Source organism: Triturus cristatus, chromosome 6, assembly GCF_964204655.1.
Source record: "Triturus cristatus chromosome 6, aTriCri1.1, whole genome shotgun sequence".
In the NCBI taxonomy this organism is placed as follows: domain Eukaryota; kingdom Metazoa; phylum Chordata; class Amphibia; order Caudata; family Salamandridae; genus Triturus; species Triturus cristatus.
Genome location: NC_140589.1, coordinates 297,958,430 through 297,984,924, shown reverse-complemented (window position 1 = coordinate 297,984,924; position 26,495 = coordinate 297,958,430). Strand labels below are relative to the sequence as shown.

At 45.7% G+C, this 26,495-nt stretch overlaps 1 protein-coding gene across 2 annotated transcripts in view; it reads right to left on the bottom strand.

Moving 5' to 3' along the window:
• Window positions 1-26,495, bottom strand: part of NBAS (NBAS subunit of NRZ tethering complex) — a 2,067,161-nt gene that overhangs the window by 1,933,822 nt on the left and 106,844 nt on the right. For both annotated transcript variants that reach the window (XM_085610668.1, XM_085610669.1), the window contains exons 2-3: window positions 4,807-4,861; window positions 4,353-4,389 (exon numbers count right to left, since the gene is read on the bottom strand). In XM_085610668.1, the coding sequence (XP_085466794.1) occupies window positions 4,353-4,389; window positions 4,807-4,861 (92 nt within the window). The remainder of the gene's footprint in view (window positions 1-4,352; window positions 4,390-4,806; window positions 4,862-26,495) is intronic.

Here is a 26,495-nt window from a genome sequence, read left to right as displayed (position 1 = left end):
GATGTTCTATGGTCCCGAGCATAGTTCTGTACCAGAGCAGAATCCCTGCAACAATAAGAAAAAGTGCATTCAGCCATGTTTCGACAAAACATTTACAACTGCAGATAGGCCATTGGGATGCGTGGCCTAAAGACACGTTTTGTTTTGAAAGATTGTTGGCCTCATCTCATGATCACTGGAAACCCTCTTGCAAACTGACAACCAAGATTCTGAACTTTGAGCTTCAGCAAGAAGAAGGCTCAATGGTTAATCGCCCTATGGAACTCACTGGAGGGCCAAGCACCTATTAAATGGCCTGAAGCCTCCTCGTCAGCCTTTCAGGAGGAATCAATGATATGCCTAACTGCGAGAGGTACCATTCCTTCTTAAAAACTGCACTAATATTTGCAGATATATGCTGTACTCCATTAAGAGCAGAAATGTTAATGACCATACATATGGTTTTACATCACAAAGATTTTGCACACAAAAGAAACACTCATTGTTTAATTGATTCAGCTTTCACAGAAAAAATGCATTTGGCTGTCTATTTAAAAACAAGTACAGCTGCGATTTTCGTCAACAGATAGTTCTCCTGGTGCAAGAAGATGTCTGTTTTGAAAATGTGTCAAACAAGAAAAGTTTAGCCACCACGAAAGTTAATAGAATAAGTGGATCAGCAATGTTCTGTTAAGAACAGACTGGTGCATTTTCTGCGCACCTAGTGCCAATAATTGTGCATCAATTTCCTTCTGATAACGTACATAGAAACAATAATAATAATATTCAGACTAAGAAAGGTTCATTCTTATCACTGAGAATACAAATTATCCAGGTCAAATGCAAGACCGAGTCAAGGGCTGGATGTAGGTATCAGTCCATCGCCTGTTTCACAGTGGCACCAAAGAAAGGACAGCCCATTCCCCAGCCATACTGAAACTACCAACAAGAGAAAGAGGGCCCCTGGGGCCAAAATAGTAGGGCAGGAAACCGGGGCAAGCAAAAACACAAAACAAACCAACAACCTGCCTACTAAAAACTTGGACAGCGGGATATATCCATACTGTAACTCCTAGGTGTATGAACTGCTTTTGCAACACTGAATCTTTTGAACGTGGTAAGACCAATAGAGGTGCTTGCAAGAGTGAAGCGTAAGTGGACCTTGCAGATTGGGAGCAGGAGCAAAACTTCAAACTGTAATAACAAGCTGAAGGAACTTCAGCACACTGGTCATACCCTTTTTATAGACTGGTAAAACAGGAACCATCAAAACGGAAAGTACTGGTCCCTGAACTGGAATCACTTGACAGAAAAGGCCTTAGAGATGGATATAATGAACTGGTGCTTGGTGGCCATCTTCCATTGGTGTACCACTAAAGGAGAGTTATACTAATAATTTCTGTCTGGAAACTTAGTAGATAGTCGCTTATTGTTTATTATCTTTTTTTGTCACAAAGGACATGAAGAACAGATTGTGAATAGAAGTCAATAGTATTGCCTGTAATTGCTTCTGTGGATAAATAAAATATATCTGACTGGTTTAGGTCATTAACGATACCATGATATTTCTGATGCACTCTTGGTTCCAACTTTTGTATGACTTATATGGCTTCTCGAGTGAGAAACACTACTGGAAGCCTTTGGCTCTGCCAAGGGCAGAGATACTAGAAATTAAGATTTTCCTTCAAATACCTAGGTACTGGAAGCAAGGAGTGCAGTGGCGGCTGGCACTGAGTAGCACAGGTGAGGCGGGGGAAAGAAAAATACATAAATAAAAACATTTCTTACCTTGCTGCCGGACCGGCACCTCACCTTGCGTCATCCTCTTCTGTTCCTGCTTGAAGCAGGAAGCACACCCAGGCTCCCCTAACCCAATCACAAGCTGCAATGCAGCATTGTGATTGGTCTGAGCGCTGTGGTTGTGTTCAGACAGGTAGTGGGAACCTGTGCATGTTCCTCACCAGGCTGCGTATTACAGCCTGCAAAGTGTGCATGACTGTATGGCCAGCCCCAAATGGCCGGCCAAACCATCATGCGTACTTAAGTGACCACATCTCCTCCCCTTGCTGGCTGTGATGGCAGCCAAGCCCCGACCCGCCATGTAAACCTGCCTGACAACGAAACATAAAATGATAATGACATAGCTTATTATCATTTTTTTGCCCTTTTTCCACTGCCTAAAATGAAGTGGGGAGGCGCTCGTCCGCCTTAGCGAAGGAGCTGACGCTAAAGAAGTGTACTAAAAACGCAAGTAAAACTGGAAAAGAGATCAGTCACAGACATTAGTTTCACTAGTAAGGAGGCAAGATGGATTTTATTCTAAATATTTCTAAAGACGGCTGCAATCACAAATTTCCATAGCAAAATTTGCTTTGAGAAAGGTTTACGAACAGCAAAAAACACAGATGGCCGAGGGCCTCATTACTAGTGCACAGGAATTCCCGATGGAGTCAGTAACATAGCTATAGGTCTTAATATGAATTACAAGGGCAGTGGAAACCACATAGATCAGTCATGTTTCTCCCAGTGATTTTGTCAGGCGAAAGTGATGTGGAGAAAGGGAAATTACCAGGTACATCTGACCCAGAATTACAGATTGTCCCAGCAATTGCCTCAAACCCATAAATCACATTCATTCTACACCCCATGGGTTTACTGGACCAGGTACAGTTAACACAAGGGGTGAGGACTGAACCACCCGTGCTCTGGGGCACTTACAACGAGGCCCTTCGTTTTTTCATGCCTTCCAGTATAAAAGCCAGAAATATAGACTTGTAGAAACAGCAACGTAAAAGTGTGTATCCTATTGAATTCTAACAGCAAAATACATACGTTGAAATGTAAAAATCTCAAATACTGCCGATATTTTAAACACTCAAGGTCCCAGAAGATTTTAACATTACTAAACAGACAGGGCACGAAATATTCTTACAAAATAGACAGTGGGAAGTAAAACTTGTTATTAGACAAGTTGTATGGTGGATTAAGGGTATCATGAGACACATATCCACGTCTGGCTTTTTTTTCCTGTCATCTGTGTTTACACTTAAACACTTTCAACAAAGAAGTTACAAATGGTTGATAAATGTGTACTCTGTTTTGCATGAAACAGAGGAGGATTTGTTCTCCCGCTGATAGCCCAATCTTTATATAATGGCTCACTGGACACCATTAAGTAAGAAATTACAACATATCAGTTTTCAGGTTCTCTTTAGCAAACTTTCAATTGGCATGGTGAATGTATATTTAGTGTACATTATTTGCCCAATCTGGGGTGATAGCGCAGCAGTCTGCAAGATCTATTGCATAAAATATCCATAAAGTGCATTATGGAAACGACCTTTTTAACTGTTTACCTTTTTGAAAACAGATTAATTTTTTTGCCCAGATATCATCTCACATCATTCCAGAGGAGCATTTGTCTCTCACAACTATGTTTTACGCTGTTTGGTCTAGCATTCGGCCTCCTATGCAGAACTTACATTGCAATGTATTAGGGACTATATTACATCTAAAAAGTACACTAAACCATCACAACAATTTCAAACATCCATTGTATACAGAAATCAATTTATTTTACATGCCTGCTTTTTGAAGGAATTTGTCATGACCAGTGCGGGCCTGATCCTAACATGGCTTCCAAATTGCTTTTTGTTTGTCACATCAGAGGGCAATCTTGGGTTCAAGCAGCCCCAATGAGATGGACAAAAAAGTAATTAGGACATGTGTACACAAAATGTACATGTTAGTTAGTATGTAGGCACTTGAGCAGAACCCCCAATACCGCACTATTTTCTATACGACCACCAATAGAGCACTTCACTAAAACTCTCATTACCACCACTATGACACCACCCCAAGACTACCAATACCATTACTGCCACTATCCATGCTAACACCAAAATAGCAACATCAATACCAATGCCAATACCACTAATAACCTTACCACTACCACAACCATGAACCCCGGCAATTACACACCGCCAATACCATCGCCACCAAGACCACCACTAAATCTACAACACAACTACCAATACTACTCTCATCACCAATTGTATCACTACCAATAGCCCCACAAACACCACGAAACATTGACAAAGCCCATAGGTCTGGCTTTAATATGCTATACTATACAAACAGCAATTCAGCTTTCCTGTGTTTAAATGCATTATCAACTTAAAACCACAGCTACTAACTTTGCCAATGCTTGTTTTCATTACAGACGGTTTAAACGATGTACTCTGGCTTTTAAATTGTGAAAGAGGACTTAAAGCTCTGGGAAGATTTTATGTCAGATATGATAATGACGTTAGCAGCTAAATGTTTTTTTTCTGTTTTCACGTGGCATCTTTGAAAAAATACAAATGACATACCTGTACCAAACGTATTGCAGAATAAACAGAGCAGGACCTGCAATATCAAAAACAGAGAAGGAAAAAAAGGGGGTTTTAAAGACATATGCTTTACCTCCAAAAGTCTAGAAGTGCTGCGAGCATTCTAGAAATGATGAGATTGTGAGTACCCTTAGCTCAAGAATTTTACATCTATTCTACAGTATAAGCACGGAATGGGACAAAGAATCTGGGTAGACAGATATAGAAAATTTCAAATAAATCAGTGCCTTGACTGCTGATACAACATTTACGTAATAAATCTAGAAAATGAATTCTATTTTCTTATAACTGCTACCATGCTGGATCCCTAGTGGGAAGATTAGAGGTCCTTATAGCACTAGGACATTAAACAATAGTAGATACTTAACAGTTTATCTTTTTTGTCACAAAGGACATGAAGAACAGATTGTGAATATAATTCAACTAGTATTACCTGTAATTGCTTTTGTGATGACAAATGAAACGCCATGTTCTCTCTTTCCTCTGGGCTGCAAGTAGAATAATAGAATTAATGTTCATGCAATTTTCGAATATTTACATGTTTGATGGTTCTGTAAAATAAGTTCATTTCATACAAAGTACAAGTGCCACAAGTTCATAGGATAGGCCTGAGGGGCGGGCTGACTAATCTTGTTAATTTTCATTCTCGTCAATCAGCTGGAATTTGCCCAGCCTGCAGTTACCTGTGGTGTAGTATTGCGCGGAGCAGGGAAACTAGGGATGTGTACTTCAGCAGGCATGAACGATAGACAAGCAATACAGGAAATAAACTTAGTATTAGCAAAGCAAAAAAAAAAAAAAAAAAAAAAAAAGAAAGAAGGATAGTCTGCGGCATCTACTGGCCGGTTACCGACCGCCGCACAAGCTCCCATAGGGAAATGGGAGTCTGCGATCACACCATGTGCGGTCGCATCATAACTGCAGTTTCGGACCGTCGAACCGCCTCCGACCGACATCCTAATTAGGGCCTATGTGAATGGCTGTTGGAGGGAGGAACATATGGTTGGGTACTATACTTTGCAAGAAGCTGGGTAAACTCACTGGGGGGCACTGTGCAACTTTTTGCTGCGGGAAGTTTATTTAAGGCGGATGCCAGGCTCACAACACCCATTGGGCTGAAAGGGCTTCAGACCGCCCCCCCCCACCCCCCTCCCCCCGTCGTGTGTCTCAGCCCAGGCTGCTGCTGCAGCTCGAGCTGCTGGGGGCTCGGCTGGGCAGTGTCTGGAGTCTTATCTCCGGCAAGCTCAAGTTTTTCCACAGGTCTTTAAAGCCCATCTGCATATTTACATACCTTTGTAAACTGGTTACAGAGGCTGTTTGCTTTCTGGTTCCAGTACCCCCTGGGCCCCCACTCTGCCTATTCCTTACATTTCGATTTTACTTTTTACTGCCTTAGTGTGAGAATGTATTTCTTGAAAAGGAATATAAAGTAGAGTTGCCAAAAGAAAAATGCCAGCCAATTGTGGTTTAAAAAGCCTGCAAAGGCCTTGTCTTGACACTAAATAGGGTTATAAATAAAATATTATGCATTAATTTGTAATGTGACTTTTCAATATTTGTTCCCTTTATTTATCAGTCATGGACCATTCAGGCAACCCTAGAACACAATTAAAAATGCTTTCTATTTATATTTGCTGTTCCAAGTATGCACAGATAAGTGTTGAAAATACGCTTTAGGTGACTGCTTATTTTTGTACCGTCTGGGATATCAATATAATTGGTTGTCAACCCTAATCGCAAGACTGAAAGTTTGTTGCAGGGTGAGCACAATATTTATTTCCTCCACCCTCGATCCCTGGAACCTGAATAATGCCATAAAAGCAATAGTTTAACTTTTATCTGGAACCCTACGCCAGCCCTCAATAATATGCTAAGTTACTTCAAGTGTCTGGGAATGCACCCTGCATTCAGACAACTCGCTCCTCATTCTCGCCCTCCACTTTCACACTCACCCTGCACTCACAGGGATCACAATGTACTCACACTGATCACCATGCACTCACACCACCCGCTCACCCTGCACTCACAGTGACCACACTGCACTTATGCCACTCGCCATGAACTCACACTGTTCTCCCTCCACTTACCCTGCGGTCACATGAGCACACCTCTCACTCTGCACTCACAATGATCACTCTGCACTCACAATGCTCTTGCGCTGTTCACCCTGTACCTCACCCTGCTGTCACACAAGCACACTACTCACCCTGATCATGTGACACTTCACTCACCTGTCCCCCTCACTGCTCACTCTGCAATCTCACTCAAACAAGCCCATCACTAACCATACATTAATTTGTCCCACTCTGCACTTCCATCCGCACCCAAATACACATGGTCACCTCATTCACCCTGCGATCACTCCTCTCACCCTTCTCTCACACTGTCACATCGCCCACTGTGCACTCATGTCACCCACACAATGCAGAAGGGCTTATGTGCCTGCTACAAAGAATGTGTACCATGCAGATCACAAAACTGAGTGAGAGAAAACTACGAGTAGGCCTATGAAAAAGTGACAAGTTGGTCAGAATGGGGCTATCGAGAGATGAGGTGCACTGTTGGCAAGTGGTAGTGAGGGAATTCCTGGAGAAGGAGGAAATGGGAGAGGAGGTGCCAAAAAAGACTGTTGCACCGTGTGCAACCAGTGTTAGGACCAGCCCTGGGTGCGAGTCTTAGCCCCCACCCCCTCGAAGTTCGGGTCTAGTTGCGCCCCTGGTGGATGCAATACGCTGCAAGATCCAGGACAAATACATTAGGGGGCACTGTGTAAGAGGAATGACATTCTGATTTGATATAATACTTAGCAAGAACCTAGCTAAACACATTAGGAACACTGTTATTGGATGCTGGGGAAAAGCCCTTAAGGTTACATATAATTCTATGAAATTACCAGTGTAAGCACATTAGGTAGAACTATACCATTTTGGGTGTTGGTAAAGAACCTAAATTTCTATTAGTGCTTCCTCCGTATTTATACCAACTTACAACAAAACAAATATTTTTTTTAAGTGCATTACAGACAGGCACTTCATTGTTAGGTTATCCACTACTAGAAGCTCAGAAAATGTTATTATAAAAGCAAGATGTCTTGTTTTCCACGACAGTGACTCCATTTGTAATTATAATAATTATTAGTAGCAGTAAAATTATTACCATCATGATCACTCTTAGTTTATTAATATAGGGTAAAAGAAAGACCAGAGAAAACTACTATGGAAAAGGGAATGGACTACGAACCGGGTATAGGAAAATGAAAAATAAATGCATATTCTACCTAAATGTCCATTTTATCAGCAATATTACATAAATGTTTTATCGTCATTTAGCAGTATAAACCTGACTCGCTTACAAATTCTTTATTTCAGGCAAAGTCTAGGGATGTTATCCTACAGAGAATAGAGAAGGACAAGGGATTGGAATACGTCAGCACCCCCTAGAGGCCAAAAGAGATTATATTAACATCAACACGTTAAAAATGCTCGAGAACCAGGGAACAAAAGGATGGTGTTAAAAGTGCGTTGGTGTAGGGGCTGTAGCTTATTATGGTGCTTTTTCAGTATGGTGAGGTGGACATTAGGATGCCTAAGTACCTGACATTTTTTTAACCATGCACATGTGGAATTTGTCTTGTGTACCCCGCTTCCCATTCACAATCCCTCTGCTTTCCTCCAGAATGCATCCGAACGTTTATTCCGGTCGAACATGCTCCAGCTCCTGCTTTACATCCGGACAGGATTGGCACCCTTCCAAATGTGAGGGGAGGTCGGTGCCTAACGAGAGGCTAAATTATGAGGAGCAAGGCTAAGGGTGTTCGTTTTAGGTCTGGCATTGACGCAGCAGCTGCCAATCAAACAACTTCAACATATTTATATCTCCAGAAAGATGTGGAACAATGTCAAAGTTAAGTGGAGGCATCATTTGCATCTCCTGTTTCTTCTCCCAGATACCACGCCCTTACTACCTGCCCTGCGAGCTCCACCTAGGCTCATAAATTAACTGTGGTTGCAGGGAATGTTGAGTTAAACTCATTATGCCTCCATCACTCGTACATCGATGTCTTTATAGGGAAAAAATTGGTGGACATAAAAGACATTTTATTTTAAGGCAAGAGCAACACTCTGTAAAATAGGTTGGACACTTCATGTTTGATTTCTTGCTGAATTATATAATAGCAAATAGGATCTTCCTTTCATGCCCACAGGGAGAAGTTGAATCCCTCGCCTGCCACGCACAGCCCGTCGTTGTCTAGCCAGTTAAAAACAACTTATAATTCCTTAATATAAATGGTGTATAGTATTGTCAAAGGTTGTATGACCTCCCCCAGCCAATATGTTTTATAGGTTGTGGTCCAAAGGCTCCCCTTCATGATGAACGATTGTGGCATGCAACACAACCACCATGACTCTCCTCCCCAAGGGGTGGAAGGTTGCCGCACCTTGAATTGCCACATCACTGTGAGAGGCATTTCTAGATTTGGTGCACATTGTAGAGGTCTTGCATTCAATAGCACTGAAATGTCTGCAAACAAGGAAGATAACCTGATACGCCTGGCTCTAAAACCAGGGAGTACACGAAGAAATGCATTGAGCTCAGGCTTTACGGCTACTGTGAAGCACAAAGGTGATGAGTGGAATCCTTGCACATGTCCGCCATTGTAGTGCTCATTATGCCATGTCAGAGAGGGACCACCTATATTCAAAACAGACTATGCTCTATTGCAAAACGAACCGCCCTGCCAGACTTTGGCTACCTGGCTCTCATTATTTATTTTATTTATTTATCCATTTAGAGCGCATGGTTACACCGCCCGTGTGTCCCCGCGCTAGTAGCAGACTCTCAGATGGCAGGAATTGGAAGTAAGGCATGTCACATCTTGTCCCTGAATCAGGGGTCTCGGTGGTCTATTCTACTTTCCTGGTTTGGAAAAGCCACGTTTTCAGGTTTTTCCGAAAGGTAGCTTCACATGGCTCTATTCTCATATCAACAGGTAATGAGTTACAGTGTTTAGCTGCTAGGTATCTAAAAGACCGACCACCCATCCTAGCCTTCCTTTTTCTTGGTACATTTGCTAGAGCCTTTCCTTCGGATCTCCGGTTTCTGCTGGGTGTGTAAGCTGTTATCATAGTTTGAAGGTACCGTGGACCTTTTTTTGCCAAGATTCGGTGACAGTAGCACATTGTCTTGAACAATATTCTTTTCTCCACAGGTAGACAATGCAGGTTGGCTAAGGCCTTTGTAGTAGATGTTCTATTAGGGAGATTCAGTACTAGACGGGCAGCCTTTTTTTAGATGCGCCTAAATATAGGACATTGCTGTAGTCAATCTGAGAGGTGACCACAGCATGCACTATAGTTTTCCTGGCATTAACTGGTAGTAGGTCGAGGACCTTCCTCAAGACTTTCAACCTCCCGAAGCATTTACCTGTTACTTTCCGGATTTGACTATCAAAAGTCAGATTGGAGTCAAGCCACACTCCAAAGTTTTTGACTTCTGTTTTAGGAGATGGAAGTTGGCGAAGCGTCTCAGGCCACCATGCAGATGTCCAGACAGATGGAGCCCCTCCCACTATCATCACCTCTGTTTTACTGCCATTGAGTTTCAGGCAGTGATTTGACATCCATGCTGTTACCTCCTACAGGCATTGGGAAAATTGGTGGGCAGTGCGTTCCGGGTTTTGAGACAGTGTGACAATTAGCTGAGTGTCTTCAGCGTATGAAACAATGGACACCATATGACCTTCCACTATACTGGCGAGTGGCCCCATGTAGAAGTTAAACAGCGTTGGGCTCAGAATTGAACCCTGAAGGACTCCTTGTAATAGGGGAGATCTCTTGGACGTATATGCATCTTGCATGACCTGGAAACCCTGTGACGCCAGGAAGGATATCATCCAGCGGAGGGCCATGCCCCTAACACCACATGTCTCTAATCTTTGGAGGAGGCCGTGGGAGACGGTGTCAAAAGCTGCACTGAGATCCAGCAGGATCAGTGCTGCTGTATGTCCTTTGTCTGCCCGTTGTCTTAGGAATTCTGTGGTCAGAAGCAGAGCTGCATTTCTATGGCTATGATTGGTCAGCTATATGTTTACAACTTTTTCTGCAATTTTGGGAAAAAGGGTAGAAGCGAGTTGGGGTGTAGGTTCTCTAGCACCGAAAGGTCTATTTTTCTTTTTTTTTTGCAGAGTTTTATATAGCGCGAACTTGACCCGAATTGGGCATCAGAGCCCTTTACATAGTACCAGTTACTTTACATGAGGACATCCATTCATTTTGGTTAGGCACGGGGAGATTAAGTGATTTGCCCAGAATCACAGGATGTTCAGCGTCATTGCCGAGACTGGAACCCAGTTCCCCAGGTTCGGGGTCGACCGCCCTAGCCGTTAGGCCAACTCCTCTTTGCTTTTTTTTTCCTTAGTGGGCGAACCATGGCCAGCTTCCATTCATAGTTCACTTCTCCGAATTTGAAGGAGCGGAATATTAGCTCTGAGATGAGTGGCATAATGAGATTATCTCCCTGCAACAGGATTTCTGGGCGTGCTGGGTCCAGCGGGGAGCCAGATTTAATTCCGTTAGCTAGCTTTCTCATCTCATCTGGCTCTAGCACTTTAAAGTCATCTAGGGTTTCTCCCTTGAATACTGTGTCTGAAGTACATTCAGGGCTTCTGCCCCGACGGGCTTCCGTAGGGAAGGTGTTATAAATATTTGCCACTTTCCCTGCAAAGAAGTCAGCGATTATATTGCAGGACTTCTCAGAGGTACAAGGGGGCTCCGTTAGTTTTTTAGTTGACTGTAGGGATTGTAGTATGGTGAACATTTCTTTTGAGGAGTTTTTTGCCCTTTCAATCTTTACGGTACAGAAGTCGCAGCAAGTTTTTATTCTCGTTTATACTCCCCCTCCCCCCTTAATTTTGATACAGTAGTTCTTCGCCATCTGCATTCCAACTGTTTACACTTTTATTTGGCCTTTATTAATGTTTCATTGAACCATGGTGCTGATGCCTTCGCCCTCTTGGGATTTATTGTGGTCCATGGCACTACTACATTCAGTGCTTCTGTTATCCATGTTCCCACTTGTCTATTGGCTATATTTATGTCCTTATCCATTTTGGGCTCATTTTTTAGCAGTGCCTGTGTAAACGAGTTAGGATTAAAATTGTCCCACTTCCTACGGGTCACTGTCTGTTTAGGCTTCTTGACTGATGAACCCTGAAGCGGAATGAGGAAAGGGATTATGTGGTGGTCTGACCAGGAAACTGGCCAGGAAGCTCCCACTTCAATATCTGTTATATTAGTAAAGATTGGGTCTAAAATATGACCCGCTAGGTGTGTTGGAGCATTAACTTTTTTGCGCTAAGTTAAACATCATAAGGTCTTTACAAACAGTTTGTACCTCCAATTTCTCAGTTTCATCAAAGTGTATGTTCAGGTCACCTAGAACAAGGAGTTTGTTGTGACGTATCGCTGCATGGATCACTTTTTCCCCCAAGCTAGTTATGAACTGTGTTTCTGGGCCAGGTGGACGGTAAGTCAAGAAACCTGCTATAGTGTCATTATCTGCAACTGAGAGAGTAAAAAAAGATGCCCTCACACTTTTCTAGGTTGGCTTCCTTTATACAGCATTTCATTGGTATTTTATGAATTATTGCGATTCCACGCCCTCTTTGTCCAACCCGGTCCTGCTCTACTATCCCATAATCTCCCGGTAGTGCATCCAGGATATCCAGGGTAGAGCAATCGTTGAGCCATGTTTCAGTGAGAAACATGGTGATGGGCTTTTGTTCCTTCAATACTTCATAGATCTCATATTTGTATTTAGTTAGGGACCAACAATTCAACAGGAGGAAGGGCAGCTTTACCCCCTGCTGTATGTTAGATTTTGTTGGTGTAAAGTCCTTACTGCAGTTTTCACACGTCAGTGTCTCCGTATCTCCAAGAATGTTGTGCTTACACGCATCCCTAATAGGCGGCATCAATCTCAACAGTTCATTAGTCGTACATTCAATTCTATGTCGGGGCTTCCAACCGGCAGGGGTCCTGACCCCTGGTTCCGGCCGGTCTCAGACAGGCTTGCCTTGGGTGTGCCGGTGGCGCGCATCCGCTGGCCCATCTGACTTAAGTGGGAGAGCGTGCGGCAACTACTCTGACCCCCTCCTCAACCGGAAGTCAGGTGCTGTTGGTACTGGTGCTGCCTGCCACGCCCTCCAAACCAACGGCAAACACCTGCAATGGACCGGGGCTGGGAAAGGCAGGTAAAGTGTGCTTTGGCTTTGTGCTGGCTAGCTAAGTGCTAAAAAAAGCTTAAATGCTTACAACAGATTAAAAGTAGAAATTCAGGGAGTTTGTTAAAACGGCAGCAGCCTACCGTGATCCGCATTAATCCGCATGATCATAAAGCTGAAGTATAGCGGCACACCCGCACACCCAACAAAGGTAAGACAAGGAGACAAAAGACACACTGTAACATTTGTGAGAGTGAGCAGGCCCATAGCAGCCAGGCCTTGTAGCCAGTATGAGGTGGGTAGAACCTTGGTCCAGGCGGTGCAAGAGAGAGAGAGAGAGATGGGAGACCCAGAGTTGCTAGGTAATCTGCGTTAAAGGAAAAGCGCAGAGCGGCAAAGACCTGAAAAGTGTGAGAGGAAGACAGTCAGTGTGACCAGACTCCGCAGACAGTATGAGAAGAGAGAATGGAATGCCCAGACTTTGTAGCCTGTGCCAGAGCGGCACACAGAAGACCTACAGAAGCCAAGCTGATGCTTTGCAGTCAAGGACAATGCTACAAGCAAAAGAGACAGACAGACCTAGTTGTGAAGAAAGCGTGACCCTGAGTTCAAGCTCTGCACCACCTGTGACAGGGGAGACGAGCAGAGAGGCCAGATTCTGTAGTCTCTGTGACACGGGAGAGGCGTAGTGAGTTTACGGTTTGTTGCTACTTTATTTATAGAGCCAGCATCGGACAAAAGACGATCAGTGGTTGAATCTAAAAATGTCAGGAGAGTGGAAGTCACATTTTCGAGGCTAGTTTCATGAGCTGCATTTATTCAATATTCTTTTTAAATACAAAAAGCAATTTTATTAATATTTCCATTGCACATATAATCAATACCATCCTTTATCACTGGCTATATATATATATATATGTGTGTGTGTGTGCGCTTATTAAATATATAAGAACAGTGATCTCTAAGGGCATCCTGGCACACCCGATTCTAGCCTATCCAGGGTCTTGGCACCTACATTCATGTTTCAAAAAAGCCTAGAGATCTCAAGTTATTCAATATTCAGCATTACAGAAGTGTCACAAAAAGGTTTTAAACGCACAAGTTGCTCAGTATTTATAGCATGCAAAAAAACCACTGCTGGACTTTGGACTGATTGGTGTCAGACCTCAAAAGAAATCCATGACGCTAAACAGCATGTGTGGGCCTTTTGTGAAACCTAGATTTGTGGCAAGCATTATAATTAGCTATCGCGTTTGACTAAGTAGTTGCTGTCCCCCGCTTAATTTCTGATGCCCAAGAGCCAGATTTAGCTTGTGCTCAATAAATTGCTGCTTCGAGTCCCGAACACTAAATGGCATTCGCTTAATTTGCATAACATTATCCTCTGAATATATTAATTCCCTTTTTCATACACAGCCAACTTTCAAAAGTAAATATACATCCATATCCAAGCAAGAACACAAAGTAAAAGCACTATGCTAAATGTACAATTTACTTATCGTACATAAATTACCTACAGCTAAAGAAAGTAGTCATTACTTTGTGCAAAACGACAGAAAATGCTCTTAAAAAGGAGCAGGCCTATGAATATTCTAATGGGTAAAATTAAGGTCACTGCACTGATCGCATTAGTGAAAAAGGGTCTCTGGAGCATAGCAAAAAGAGTAGATTTATTTCCCAGAGGTTTAATTTTTCCTTAGGGCTGGATTTAAGTTTAAAAAAATGTTATTCGCATTTTCAACATATAGATGGACATTACGTCTGTAATAAAAGACAAAACCAGAAACACTGGCCCACCGCCCACCCAACCTTACACCCAGTCCCACACTCAGCAATCGCAATCGCAAACCTACCCAGTAGCACGATTGATTCACTAGGGTCCCCTCAGACGAGCGGCTACATACAACATAGCCTAATAGCTGGCATCAGCTGTAGCTCCTGACAATCTCGTAGTTGAGACGTCAGTAATATATTCAATGGATCTTCTTAAATTCCTTGGATAAGCAAGAAAGAGTAAGCTCAAACGTTTTCACAAAATCTCGTTCTCTCTTCTGAGCAGCCTTTATCCCCTTTTAGATCCTCAGGAGCCTCCATAGTTTCTGCCACCCGACCTCCCAGAGGGCTGAATAGCTGACCCCGATCTAGCCAAAATCACATGCTTTACTGCGAGTAACATGCATAGGCTTCCTTATGGTGGGTACCCTGCCTCATAAGGGATTCCTGGAGAGGATCACTTCCAGCAGGCTGCCAAGCCTTATATAGTGCCCTCCCTGATCATGTGTAGCAATTCTCTTTGAAAAGGAGCAAAGTGTGGGCCAAGACCATAGAATGTAAGTGAGAGGGAACACCCCCCGCACCATCTCCATCAAGCAATACCTTGGGATCTATCAACAGTATGAATCCACCTCAAGATAAAATACCATTTTGAGAGAATATTCTGGAAAATCCATTTTCCACCTGCTTGCAAAATTAAAATGTTAGTCCGTCTAATGCATCCTGCCATTATTCTTGATCATGTATACTCCCAACTTCCCCAACCACGATACACGAAAGGGAAGCTCGCTGTCTTTCCGTGCATTGAGAATGAGAGAGTAGAAAGAGTGTCTGGCTTGCCTTCTCACAGGTTGTAAGGTGCCTTGTGGCTCCCGCCCTGAACAGCAGATCTGTACCCAGTGTCACAAGTGCAAGTAACTGAACATCTCTCCTCTTCCTCGCCAAACCCATATTTTCTTTCATCTGCTCGAGGAAAATATCCTTTAAGGTTATGCTCTCTCTCTCCACCTTATCGAGGCCATTCTCCAGTGGACATAAAGTGCATTGGCTATGGTCCAACCCTGCCCTCTTCTTACCAGATTAATTCATTACAGTGTGCCTAAAGTTGCATAAACGTTCCCTCTGGAAGCTGAAGGGGGCTGCCTGGGCTACCGATAATTCGGTGGCAGATAGACATGTTTAGTGGCAATAATGACACAGACCAGTGCATCTAAATGCATAAATCGGTCTTGACAAAATAATTTTGGAGCCACTTTGCTTTGCCCGTTTTATTTCCCTCCTAGCCAGGTTGGGTATCAAGATAATCCCCTGATAAATAACAGATTGAGGGTTTAGAGTGATATTGATACCTACATCTGTGCTACGTTTGACTCTGAAGCCCACGGATATTTCCTTAATTCAGTCATGATCACTTGCAAGGATAATTCCCAGTCTATGACCGTAAGTAGCATGCTATCAGAGTTTTATATAGCTCGAACTAGACCGAGACACTGGGCATCAGAGCGCTTTACATGAGCCCCTTTTTTATTACGGATGGACACATTAAATTTTGTTAGGCACGGGGAGATTAAGTGATTTGCACAGAATCACAGGATGTTGAGTGTTGTTGCCGAGACTCCAACCGGGTTCCACCGCTTCGAGATCGACCACTCTAGCCATAAGGCTACATCCTTTCCCCAACTTAAAAACATTTCCTCCAAATTTGATGACCATGAACTGGTTATTAGAACTAATACCGATGCATAAAGGCAGGAAAGTATAGGTAAACAGAAGAAGTGGAAGGGTAAGACCTGCTTGGTTTCACAGCCACTTTTGAGCGATTTAGAAAATTGCTGATAAATCAGATCTAAGCCTCAGGGATCTGATAACCCACCAGGGTCCAGGCAAAGAAGTGATTCCAAAACTGCATCACAGATAGAGTAAGTAAGTAAATAATTTATTATATAAGTTAATAAAAACCTTTAGAAAAAGGAATCGCTCAAGGCGAAAGTTCATAAAAATAAACTACAATTTCATCATTTATGCAAACAATAAAAGAGCTATGGGACAGTTTGGCTCAGCCCAGCGTTTCCTGTTCAGCTGGCTTGTGCCTTGCTCCGACGAAGTGTCTATTTATCTGAAGAGCTTTGGGCGGTCCTTAGTCCCAAACATATAATATAAAAACATGAATTAAATAGAGCCTATGAGTTACATTTGTATTTAAAAATAGCAAAATTAGTAGTATCGTATATCAGACTTGTGGTCAATTTTTAGAATAGGGATGCTACAGGTCCGTGGCCTCTCAAGTGCCCAATAGTTAACCAAAATTTATTTTCAATATGGTAAAATGAAGCTTTTTTGTGTCAGACGTTTCCCCAGTAAAAAAATGCCAGTTCCAGGGGGTGGTAGCCCTTGATCGGAGCGGTTTATGGTGCGCCGGATATCTTCATTTTCTCCTCTACTGCCCCCATGAATTGTGCGACCCGGCATGCCAGCTGTATATCTCCTCCTCCAAAGCAAGCCATCACTGCTTGCCTGCAGGTTCGAATCCTCTTGATGTTAAAGATGGATTTAAAAAACAAACATCGTTCTGGGTCCAGTCCGCGGCAGAAGCATAGTAGATGAGTGATGCTCTCTTCTGCTTTCCAGCAAAGGCGGCATTTAGTTATTTCTGCGAATCTCTTCCATGGTGGAAGGTGCGGCAGGACAGGACTCACAGATAGAGTCTTCTCCAAGAAGTCCCATTTAACTTTGTCAAAGGCTTTTGCTGTATCGAGGGACAGAAAGAGTTTTCTCGGCTCCTACTCACGACATCTATAAAGAGCAGTGCCTTCTTAACATTATCTCCAGTTTGACTGGCTGTTAAGAAACGTACTTGATCTGGGTACATCAGTGACTGTACCACAACCTGTAGTCATGTTTCCAGTATAGAAGTCAATATTGTAGCATATGTGTTCAATAAAGATACTGGTTTATGGGCAATCAGTGGGTGGCTTACTGATTTTGAAAACAAGGGAAATGCTGATTTCGTCCTAGTCAAAGTAACTGTGCTGGTCTGAAGCAATTTTTAAAATACTTTCAATAAAATCCGGAGTTATTTGCATAAAAGTTTATACAGAACCTGGTCAAGAACCCATCCAGGCCTGGGGTTTTGGCTAACTTGAATCTCTGGCTGGCCCTCAGTATCTCCTTCCAAGATAACCGGATCATTGCAGTTAGTTAAAGGGGAGACATCATTTGGAGGAAGGAGTGCTCGTCGTTGGCAACAGAAGGTTCCTTCTCTTAGAGTTCACTAAAATGTTTTGCATCTCGCAGCCTAATCCTTTTCCCAGCAGCATGCTGTCCCAGCCGTGTCCTTCATATCCAAAATGAAGTCAAGCACTCACTATGCAATAAGTACATTTGCCTGTTTTATAGCCACCATGAAATAAACATTTATCTACTTGTTCTAACAAGTGATTCACCCTTTCTATCTTAATGACTGTAATTTGCACTCTCAAAGTCACCAAGCTTTGCCCTGTCTGCTCTTGTGATGGTTTTGTCTATGGCTCCGTTCAAAACTAAAGTGAGATCTCGATTTATCTATCTGTCTATCTAGCTCTATCACTCAGTATGAGAGCATAATGGGTGTACCCTTCTGCCCGATCTCTTAGGATAGCCTGGGACCCCATACCTGGATGACTCGGTCTGTAGTTGGATAGGCAGTCCGTCAGTGCAGGATCAGCTTTGGCAGAGCTGCATGTCGAATACGACAGCCGTTCCAGGACCGTTATGGCTGAAGTGTCCCCTCAGACCCACTATGGGACAGTGCCCTGTTTATATAACAAAACCAATGTGTTAGAGGTACAGCTCCGATGCAATGGTGTGTTTAGATGTTGGAAGCTGTCTCCAAGCGGGCAATGTATGTACTAGGATATCTCGTTCTATGGTCCTAGCCTTTAACAAAGTGTACTGTTCAGTTTGTCTTTGATTGATCCAATATCCACCGCGAAAACAAGGAAGAGCTCTTTCATGAAGCTTTTGATAACACTGTCATTGTCGTCTGCAGGGGGAGGTGGGGCCCCTTGACATGACATATCCTCCTGTTCTTCATTTCCATGCCTGAAGCTATAGTCTTTTTTCTTGGTGCTCCTGTGTTGGAGGCCTACATTTCAGTACACAAGAAGCTCTGCATTATGCTTAGTTTCTCCAACATGTCCATTTACCTGACACCAGATCACTACAGATAACATCAGTGTTGTCTTGTGCCAAATGTCCAGGCAGCCACTTTATATACTGGTGGATTTCAAAGACATTTGTGACCCTGTCGGACATCCACAAAGAGTGGTGCCCCCAGTGTATGCTGATCTGCCATCAATCTCGCACACATGGGCATATCACTATCCTCCATGTGAGGCAGCCACCACGGTCTATAGTTGTCCTGCTGTCCAATTACTCAGATGTAGCCCACAAAAGTGTCAATTTGGATTGTTAGCATCAGTAGCTTTCTGTAATTGCTCCTTGCATGTGGCGATAGATGACTTCAGGGCTCTAGTCCTCTATGCAATGTCACTGCCAAATCCCAGAAGCACCCTCTTATCTAGTACCATCCGCCTACGACCCCCAGTTTATATCAAGGCCTGTTGCTGCTCTCAGGTTGTAGTTTACAAAAGAGAGTGGCAGTGATCTCAAGGCCTATCATTCTAATCTATTTTTCGGAATTAATATAGCGCATGGCTACCAAATTCGCCTCCAGCACTGGTAATAAACCTCCGCTATTGGTGCAACATGCCTGAATAGTGATTAGAATAGGTATGTTTTTGTAGTATCCTCAGGTCATGTTAATATGTTCCCTTCATTCTGTACAGAGATTACAGTTGCGCTTCATTTTAAAAATTCAAAAGTGGCTCGTGAACCGCACCTGGTCTTTGTGTCGCGCGAAGCAGCTCCTGATCTCCATGACGTCTTTTCTTTCGAATGTACGCATTGCTGCCTATAGACATATTTATGCTTGGAGTTGCCCGGAGCCATCCGGGACAGCGTCAGACAGCGTGCCTCCATCTTGCAATTGGTGAAGTGTGCTGTTTCATTCGTCCGGTATTTTACAATTTGCCAACCACGTTCAGCGTCTTCAATAAAGTTAAAAAAAATGACAAGGAGGGAGGAGCCTAGCGCTTGACCAAGATGGCCGCGTGAGCCTTGAGCTCCCGCGACCCTCGCGCCCTCCTGCAATTATCCTGTCCTTAATCCTGTTTTTCATGCACGGAATCCTGCAGATGAGTCACAGCTGGGGCGATTGACGTTGTCCGGGCTAAGATCGCCCACCGGGAACCGAAGTTGTGCATGGCGGAAGATTGCGGCCTACCTCCGAAGGATGCCAGGGGCTCGCGTTGGCAGGATGCCCGGCCACTAATTGAACAACAGCGGCCTTGGGAGGTGTGAACTGGCGGACGGTTGCCGCTGCACTTTCACTTTCGCTTTCTCGCCCTTTGCTTGCTCTGGCCCGGGAGTGCTTCATGCCGCTCCCCTGATATCTGGAGGACCTGCACTCGACCCTGGCTGGCTGTTGAAGTTCTGGTTGACCCCGTTTCCTCTGGCTGAGCGAGGGACGTCTTTTTGTAACTGACCGCCCTGCTGTTCGAGATGTCGGCCAAATCGGAGGTAGACAAGCCGAAGTCTAAGGCTACCAGGCGGGGAGGCTATACCCAATCCAACAATATGGATCGCTATGCCCAGCAGAAGGGGTCGCCTGGTGGATCGGGACAGTCGCTGGAAGTACAGAAGGCCGATCCATCCCCAGCCTCGGAGTTATCATTGCAGGATATCAAGGGGGCGATTGAGGGGATGCAATCATCGATTGGGCGACAGTTCGAGACCCTGGCGCACAAGGTGGACATGATTTTGGTTGATGTCAACTTGATTCGCGCGGACCTGGGCAAAACCAATGAGCGGGTCAAGTCCCTGGATCTCAAGACCACTGGCCTCGCGGATGATGTCTCGGAACTCGAGGTTGAGGTTCGCAAGTTACGGACCGCGAATGACCTCTCCACCCGCCGGCTCGAAGACTTTGAAGGTCGGGCCCGGCGCAACAATGTGCGCCTTATTGGGGTCCCGGAAACTTCGGAGGAGCTCTCCGTGGATTTACTCGTCGAGGACTTGGTGGTGAACCATCTTGCGCCTAAGGGCCTCGGCAAGTTTTTCGCGGTTGAGCGGGCTCACCGAGTGCCTGGCGGAAGGCCTAAGGTGGGAGCCCCCCCGCGACCGATTGTCGCCCGGATCTTTCATTTTCGAGACCGAGACGCTATCCTGCAAGCATCAAGGGTGACAGGCCCGGTGCCTTTTCAGAATGCCTCTGTGAGCTTTTATCCTGACTTCACTCAGATGGTGCAGAAGCAAAGGCAGAGTTTCCTGGGGGTGAAGAGGCGGCTTAGGGAGATGGACCTGAAATATGCCATGCTTTTCCCCGCCAGGCTACGTGTGGTGTATGAGGATCGGACTTTCTTCTTCGAATCGCCGGACATGGTAAGGGACTGGTTGGATGCGCTCCCTCGGCGACAGCCCGGCGGGGACCGTGCGGTTGGAGCGGAAGGCGACCGGGATGAACAGGAGTGATACCTCCGGTGTCGGTCTGTTTTGACTCAGCCCCAGACAGTGACTAGCACCCTACTGCAGTAATGGGAGGGCGGCGGGGGGAAGATAGGAGCTCTTTCCTCCCTTGGGGTACTTTTTGTAGATTTGTTTTTGATAGGGCGACAGGCACACTGCAAGTTGGGGGGGCTTTGCAAGCTGACGCAGGGGTGCAGGGAGGGGGGGAGATTTGGGATGTTGGGGTTGTTGTTGGGGTTTTTTTTCTTGCAAGGCGTAGTAATTGTTGTCAGTATTGTCCGATTGTGGTTCTCCGGGGGGGGGGGGGGGGGGGGGTGGAGGTCTCTTTGTGTTTGGGGATGGGGGGTAGGGGCTTAGACATAATTAGCTGGAATGTTAATGGCTTAGGGGATCGCATTAAACGGGGGATAGTCCTACAATTCTTGAAACAGACCTCGCCAGATGTGGTCCTCTTGCAGGAGACCCACCTTATAGGGAATACGTGTTATGCACTTAATAGAAAGGGTTATAAATTCATTGCTCACTCGGGGTTCTTCTCGGGCTCCAGGGGTGCGGGCATACTTGTTAGAGCTTCCCTACCATTCGAGGTTGACTCCACCATTGCTGATGATAGGGGGCGCTTTGTGGCTGTGGCGGGGAGGTGGGAGGGCAGAACGTTGGTATTGGTTTCTGTTTATGTCCCTCCTGCCCTGCAGGCCTCCACGTTTGCTGATCTGGGCAAGGCCTTGTTGGAACTCCCTGAAGGGATGCTGGTGGTGGGAGGAGACTTCAATGCGGTTGGATCTGGATTGTTCGATAGGTACCCGCCCAGGGACACCGGGGGGGCTCAGAAGTGGCTTCCCGACTTTATAGATACTTTTGGCCTGGTAGACTGTTGGAGGCTACGGCACCCCACTCAGAGCCAATATACCTTTCACTCTGGGGCCCACGGTAGTCTCTCTCAGATTGATTACTTGCTCACTCTGGCTGCGCACGCCTCATTGGTATCTGAGGCTAGGCACCTGGCACGGGGTATATCCGATCACTCGCCGGTGTGGGCCCGTCTGGATATTGGCCGGGTAGTGGGGGGCAGGGTGGCTCCCATTAACCCCTGGTACTTTCGTGACCCCAAGCTGCGCAGTGCGTTGCTGAAGGCCGTTGATCACTATTTTCAGGATAATCAGGGTTCAGTTGCATCTGCGGTGTCCTTGTGGGAAGCGTTTAAGACCGTATTGAGAGGGGAGGCCCTTTCCTTGGTAGTGGCCGCCAAGCGGCGGAGAGACGCCGAGGTGACACAAGTTGAGGACGAGATTGCGGCTTTAGACGTGGCCTTGGAGGAGGAGGTTTCAGCGGCCACACTGCATAATTTGAGCTTGAAGCAATTGGAATACAGGGATCTGGTGACGAACGCTGCCAAGACCCTCAGTAGGGAGCAGCAGGGTCGATTGTACGATGTCGGTGATAAGGCCGGGAAACTGTTGGCGTGGTTGGATAAAAAAGAGCGTGTTAATCGAGTGGTGCCGGAGTTGTCGATGGATGGGGGAGAGGTTGTCACTGACCCAGACGGTATAGTCCAGTGTTTCTCGGACTATTTTCGTACGGTATATACCTCGGTTTCGGATAGGCCGACTGAGGACTCGTGCGACCTTCTGCGTGATATTGCTCTGCCCTGCCTTTCTGCCATAGATAGGGATGACCTCGATGGAGATATAACTGTTGACGAAGTGGCGTGTGCTATCCGTGCGTTGCGCTCGGGTAAGGCCTCGGGCCCAAATGGTTTGCCGATTGTATAAGCTTCGTCCGGATAAGTTGGCTCCTCACCTGCGCGCCATGTTCGTGGAGGCGCGGGTGAATGGGTTTCTTCCGCCCGATCAACGACTGGCGACGATTGTGGTAATACACAAAGACGGTAAGCCCCGGGATAAGTGTGGTTCCTATCGGCCAATATCACTTCTCAACGCCGAGCCGAAAATCCTTGCCAAGATCCTTGCTAACCGCCTGGTCCGGGTGCTTGGAGATTTGATCCACCCGGACCAGTCGGGCTTTATCCCGCACCGTAACACTGCACTGAATCTTAGACACCTTCATGGAGTGATTGCTAGGACGGGCACGATGCGAGAGCCGGCCATTGTGGCGGCCCTTGATGCCACGATGGCTTTCGATACGGTGGAGTGGGCATTTCTGTGGGCTGTGCTGGCCAAGTTCGGCTTCGGGCCTGGTTTTGTAGGCTGGGTGAGGTTGCTTTATGAGGGGCCCCTTGCTAGCGTCGTGGTGAACGGGCGGGCGTCGACACCGTTCGAGCTCGGGAGGGGCACCCGGCAGGGCTGTCCCCTGTCGCCGTTGTTGTTCGCCCTTGCTCTTGAACCGCTGGCGGCGTGGATACGATGGCACCCGGATATACGTGGGATTCGATGGTCGCCTGACCACGAGGACCGTATTTCGCTTTACGCCGACGATATTCTGTTATACCTCACCTCGCCTAAGAAATCTCTCATAGTGGTTTGTGACGTCTTGACTTCTTTCGGTAGGAACTCTGGTCTTGTTATTAATTGGGGAAAGCCATACTTGTATGTCCTGTGTGGTGATGTCCCGCCTGTCCCGCGAAACTGCTCGATCCAGATCGCCCGGCAGGGCTTTTTGTATTTAGGGATCTATATTTCCACTGACCCCACTTTACGATACGAGAAAAACTTGCTCCCTCCCTTGGCACATTTGCGGCAGGACGTGGCGGGCTGGCGGCGGTTGCCGCTTTCCCTCCTTGGCCGCGCCGCCCTGTTTAAAATGATGTCTCTTCCCCGCTTCCTCTATGCCTTGCAGAATACCCTTGAATTGGTCCCGGCCAGTTATTTCCGAGAGGTCGAAAGCCTCCAGCGCGCGCTATTGTGGGAAGGGCGACCACACATAGCGATTGCTAAGTTGACGCTTCCGTGGTATGATGGGGGTATCGCGCTTCCAGACATTCAACGTTATTATTGGGCCACTCAGTTGAGCGCGATTAACCATGGTGTCTATGGTCCGGCGCTGAGCCCCGGCTACGCCATGGACCGGTGGTTGCTGCGCGGGGGTAATTACCACAGAGCGTTGTACTCGAAGTCGTTGGACTTAACCCTTAAGGGGCACACCAGGGTGGCCGTGCACGTGTGGAAGGTGGTGACAGATTCACTGGGCTGGAAGGGTAAGCTTACCCTTGCCACCCCGTTGTTTGACTCAGATATTCTGGGAAAGCTTTGGCATACAAAAGGGTTTGAGAAATGGGACCTGATCGGTATATCCAGGGTTGGAGACCTTTTGGTTAAGGGTAGGGTGAAGTCATTCGAGGAGCTGCAGAAGGAATATGAGCTAGGGAGCACGGAGTTCTTCCGATACGCTCAAGTGTGTCACGCCTAGCGGTCAGTACTTGTAGAGGGGGAGACGGTGCCTGAGTCCTCTCCGTTAGAGGACCGGATCCTGGATGGCCATATGCCAGAGAGTACGATCTCTCTCATTTATAAGAAACTGATTAATGTTCGGGCAGATCTTCTTCTAGGGTTGCGCGACCAATGGACTAGGGATGGCCTCGAATTAGATGATGAGGATTGGCAGTATGCAGTTTCTTCTCCCAAAGAGGTCGCGATCCCTGTGCGCCTGCGGCTGGTGCAGCTTAAAATACTCCATAGAGTTTATGTGACAGGGCCTAGGCTGGTCCATATGGGTTTCTCTGAGGAGGGCTTATGTAAGAGGGGCTGTGGTGTGGTGGGCACCTTCCTACACATTATTTGGGAATGCGGTGCGATCATGGCGTTCTGGAAGCGAATCCACGATGTGATGGGGGAGGTGGCTGGCATCGTCATGCAGCCGGAGGCGCGGTGTTGTCTCCTGAATGTTTGGGGTCCTACTGACCACGACGCGGCACAGACTCAGTGGGTGACCCTAGGGAACATGGTAGCTAAGCGCGACATCGCTCGCCTGTGGGGCTCTACTAGGCCTCCTACATTGACAGCGTGGATGGAAAACATGGATTGGAGCATGTTTAGGGAGAAGACAGTGTATTGTGCTCGAGGGCGCCCCCGGAAATGGCACACCGTATGCGGGCGATGGAACCAGTACAAGAGGGGGCATATGCCTTCCCCCAGACCCGGACCCGCCTGAGGAGCAGCTCTCCCCTTAGCATTCTTTCCGGCTTTGTATTCTTTGCTGGTATATGTTTGCCTTCTTGAGTCTCTGCCCTCCCCTCCTTTCCCTTACTATAGACCTGTGTCTGATGGACGAAATGGGGCTCGCTCCCCCTGATGGGAACCCTTTTTGTGCTTTAAGTACTTATCGCCTTGCTTGTGTTTGGGTTTGGGTTTGTGTTTATTTAAAACAGAACCTTTCGATTCTCCTATAAGTGAAATGTGGACGCTCGCTTGTGTTGTGTTTCTAAAGCTGCCGTACCTCCGGGTTGTTGGCTGAATAGCTGTGTCCCTGACTTAAAAGAATAAAGGTTTAAAAAAAAAAATGACAAGAATGCCGCAAAGAGAAATATAACTTGTTTTTCACCTGTCGCGCATGTTCGCATGGAAGAAAGAATAAGCAAGTATGGTTGGCAGCCATGGTTTTGTTGTTCTAAGTTTACTCACAGTTCACAGGTAATTTATACTTCCGCTTCCAAGATTAGAGATTTTCACGCTTCTCATTGTCTTTGCAATAACTTTCCGCATGATGTGTTGGACAGCATTGTGTTTTCGGCCCAGCGTAAGCGCAACAATTGGCGTTTTCAACACTTGGTGATGGTTTAGAGTTCTCTCTGGTTCAGGCACTGGACACAGATACTATTTTCATTTATAGTGCTCAATTGTTCCTAGGAACGTCTGTCCCTCATCATCGCGGTGACACGCACACCATTGTTTTTTTTGGAAATAGGACTTTGTGGTACATGTTTTAAAGATTTAACGCAAAAATGTTTTTTTTTTTTTCACAAGAGAATTAATTTAACGCAAAAAAATGTCTTATTTCACAGATGAGTGAGATTTCTTATTACAGTGTCTTGTATTTGTTGTATGCCAATGTTGTTGATTCGCTTTATACACGTTCTTGTTTTGTTGGCATGGGAGTGGGTACTAGTCCCATGTCTCTTATTTACGCAGTTTCTCGTTTCAAATTTTGTATCCCTGCCTAAGGGATAGGGGTGGGTTTTTAGTCCCATGACCCTTATTTCAAATGTCTGATCCCTGCCTAAGGGATAGGAGTGGGTTTTAGTCCCATTTCCTCTTTAGATAGTTTGATCCCTGCTTAGGGATGGGAGTGGGTTTAGTCCCATGACCCGTATTTCAAATGTTTGATCCCTGCCCAAGGGATAGGAGTGGGTTTTAGTCCCATTTCCTCTTTAGATAGTTTTATCCCTGCTTAGGGATGGGAGTGGGTTTTTAGTCCCATCACCCCACGTTCACAGTAATTTATATGGGAATGGGTTTTAGCCCCATTTTTTTAAAGGGGGTTTTAGTCCCACCTTTGTTATTTTGAGTTTGGGTGTCAGTCCCATTTACTCTGTTATAGGGGGTTAGAGTCCCACCTATTTATAGGGGGTTAGAGTCCCACCTATGTAATTAGTAATGGGTGCCAGTCCT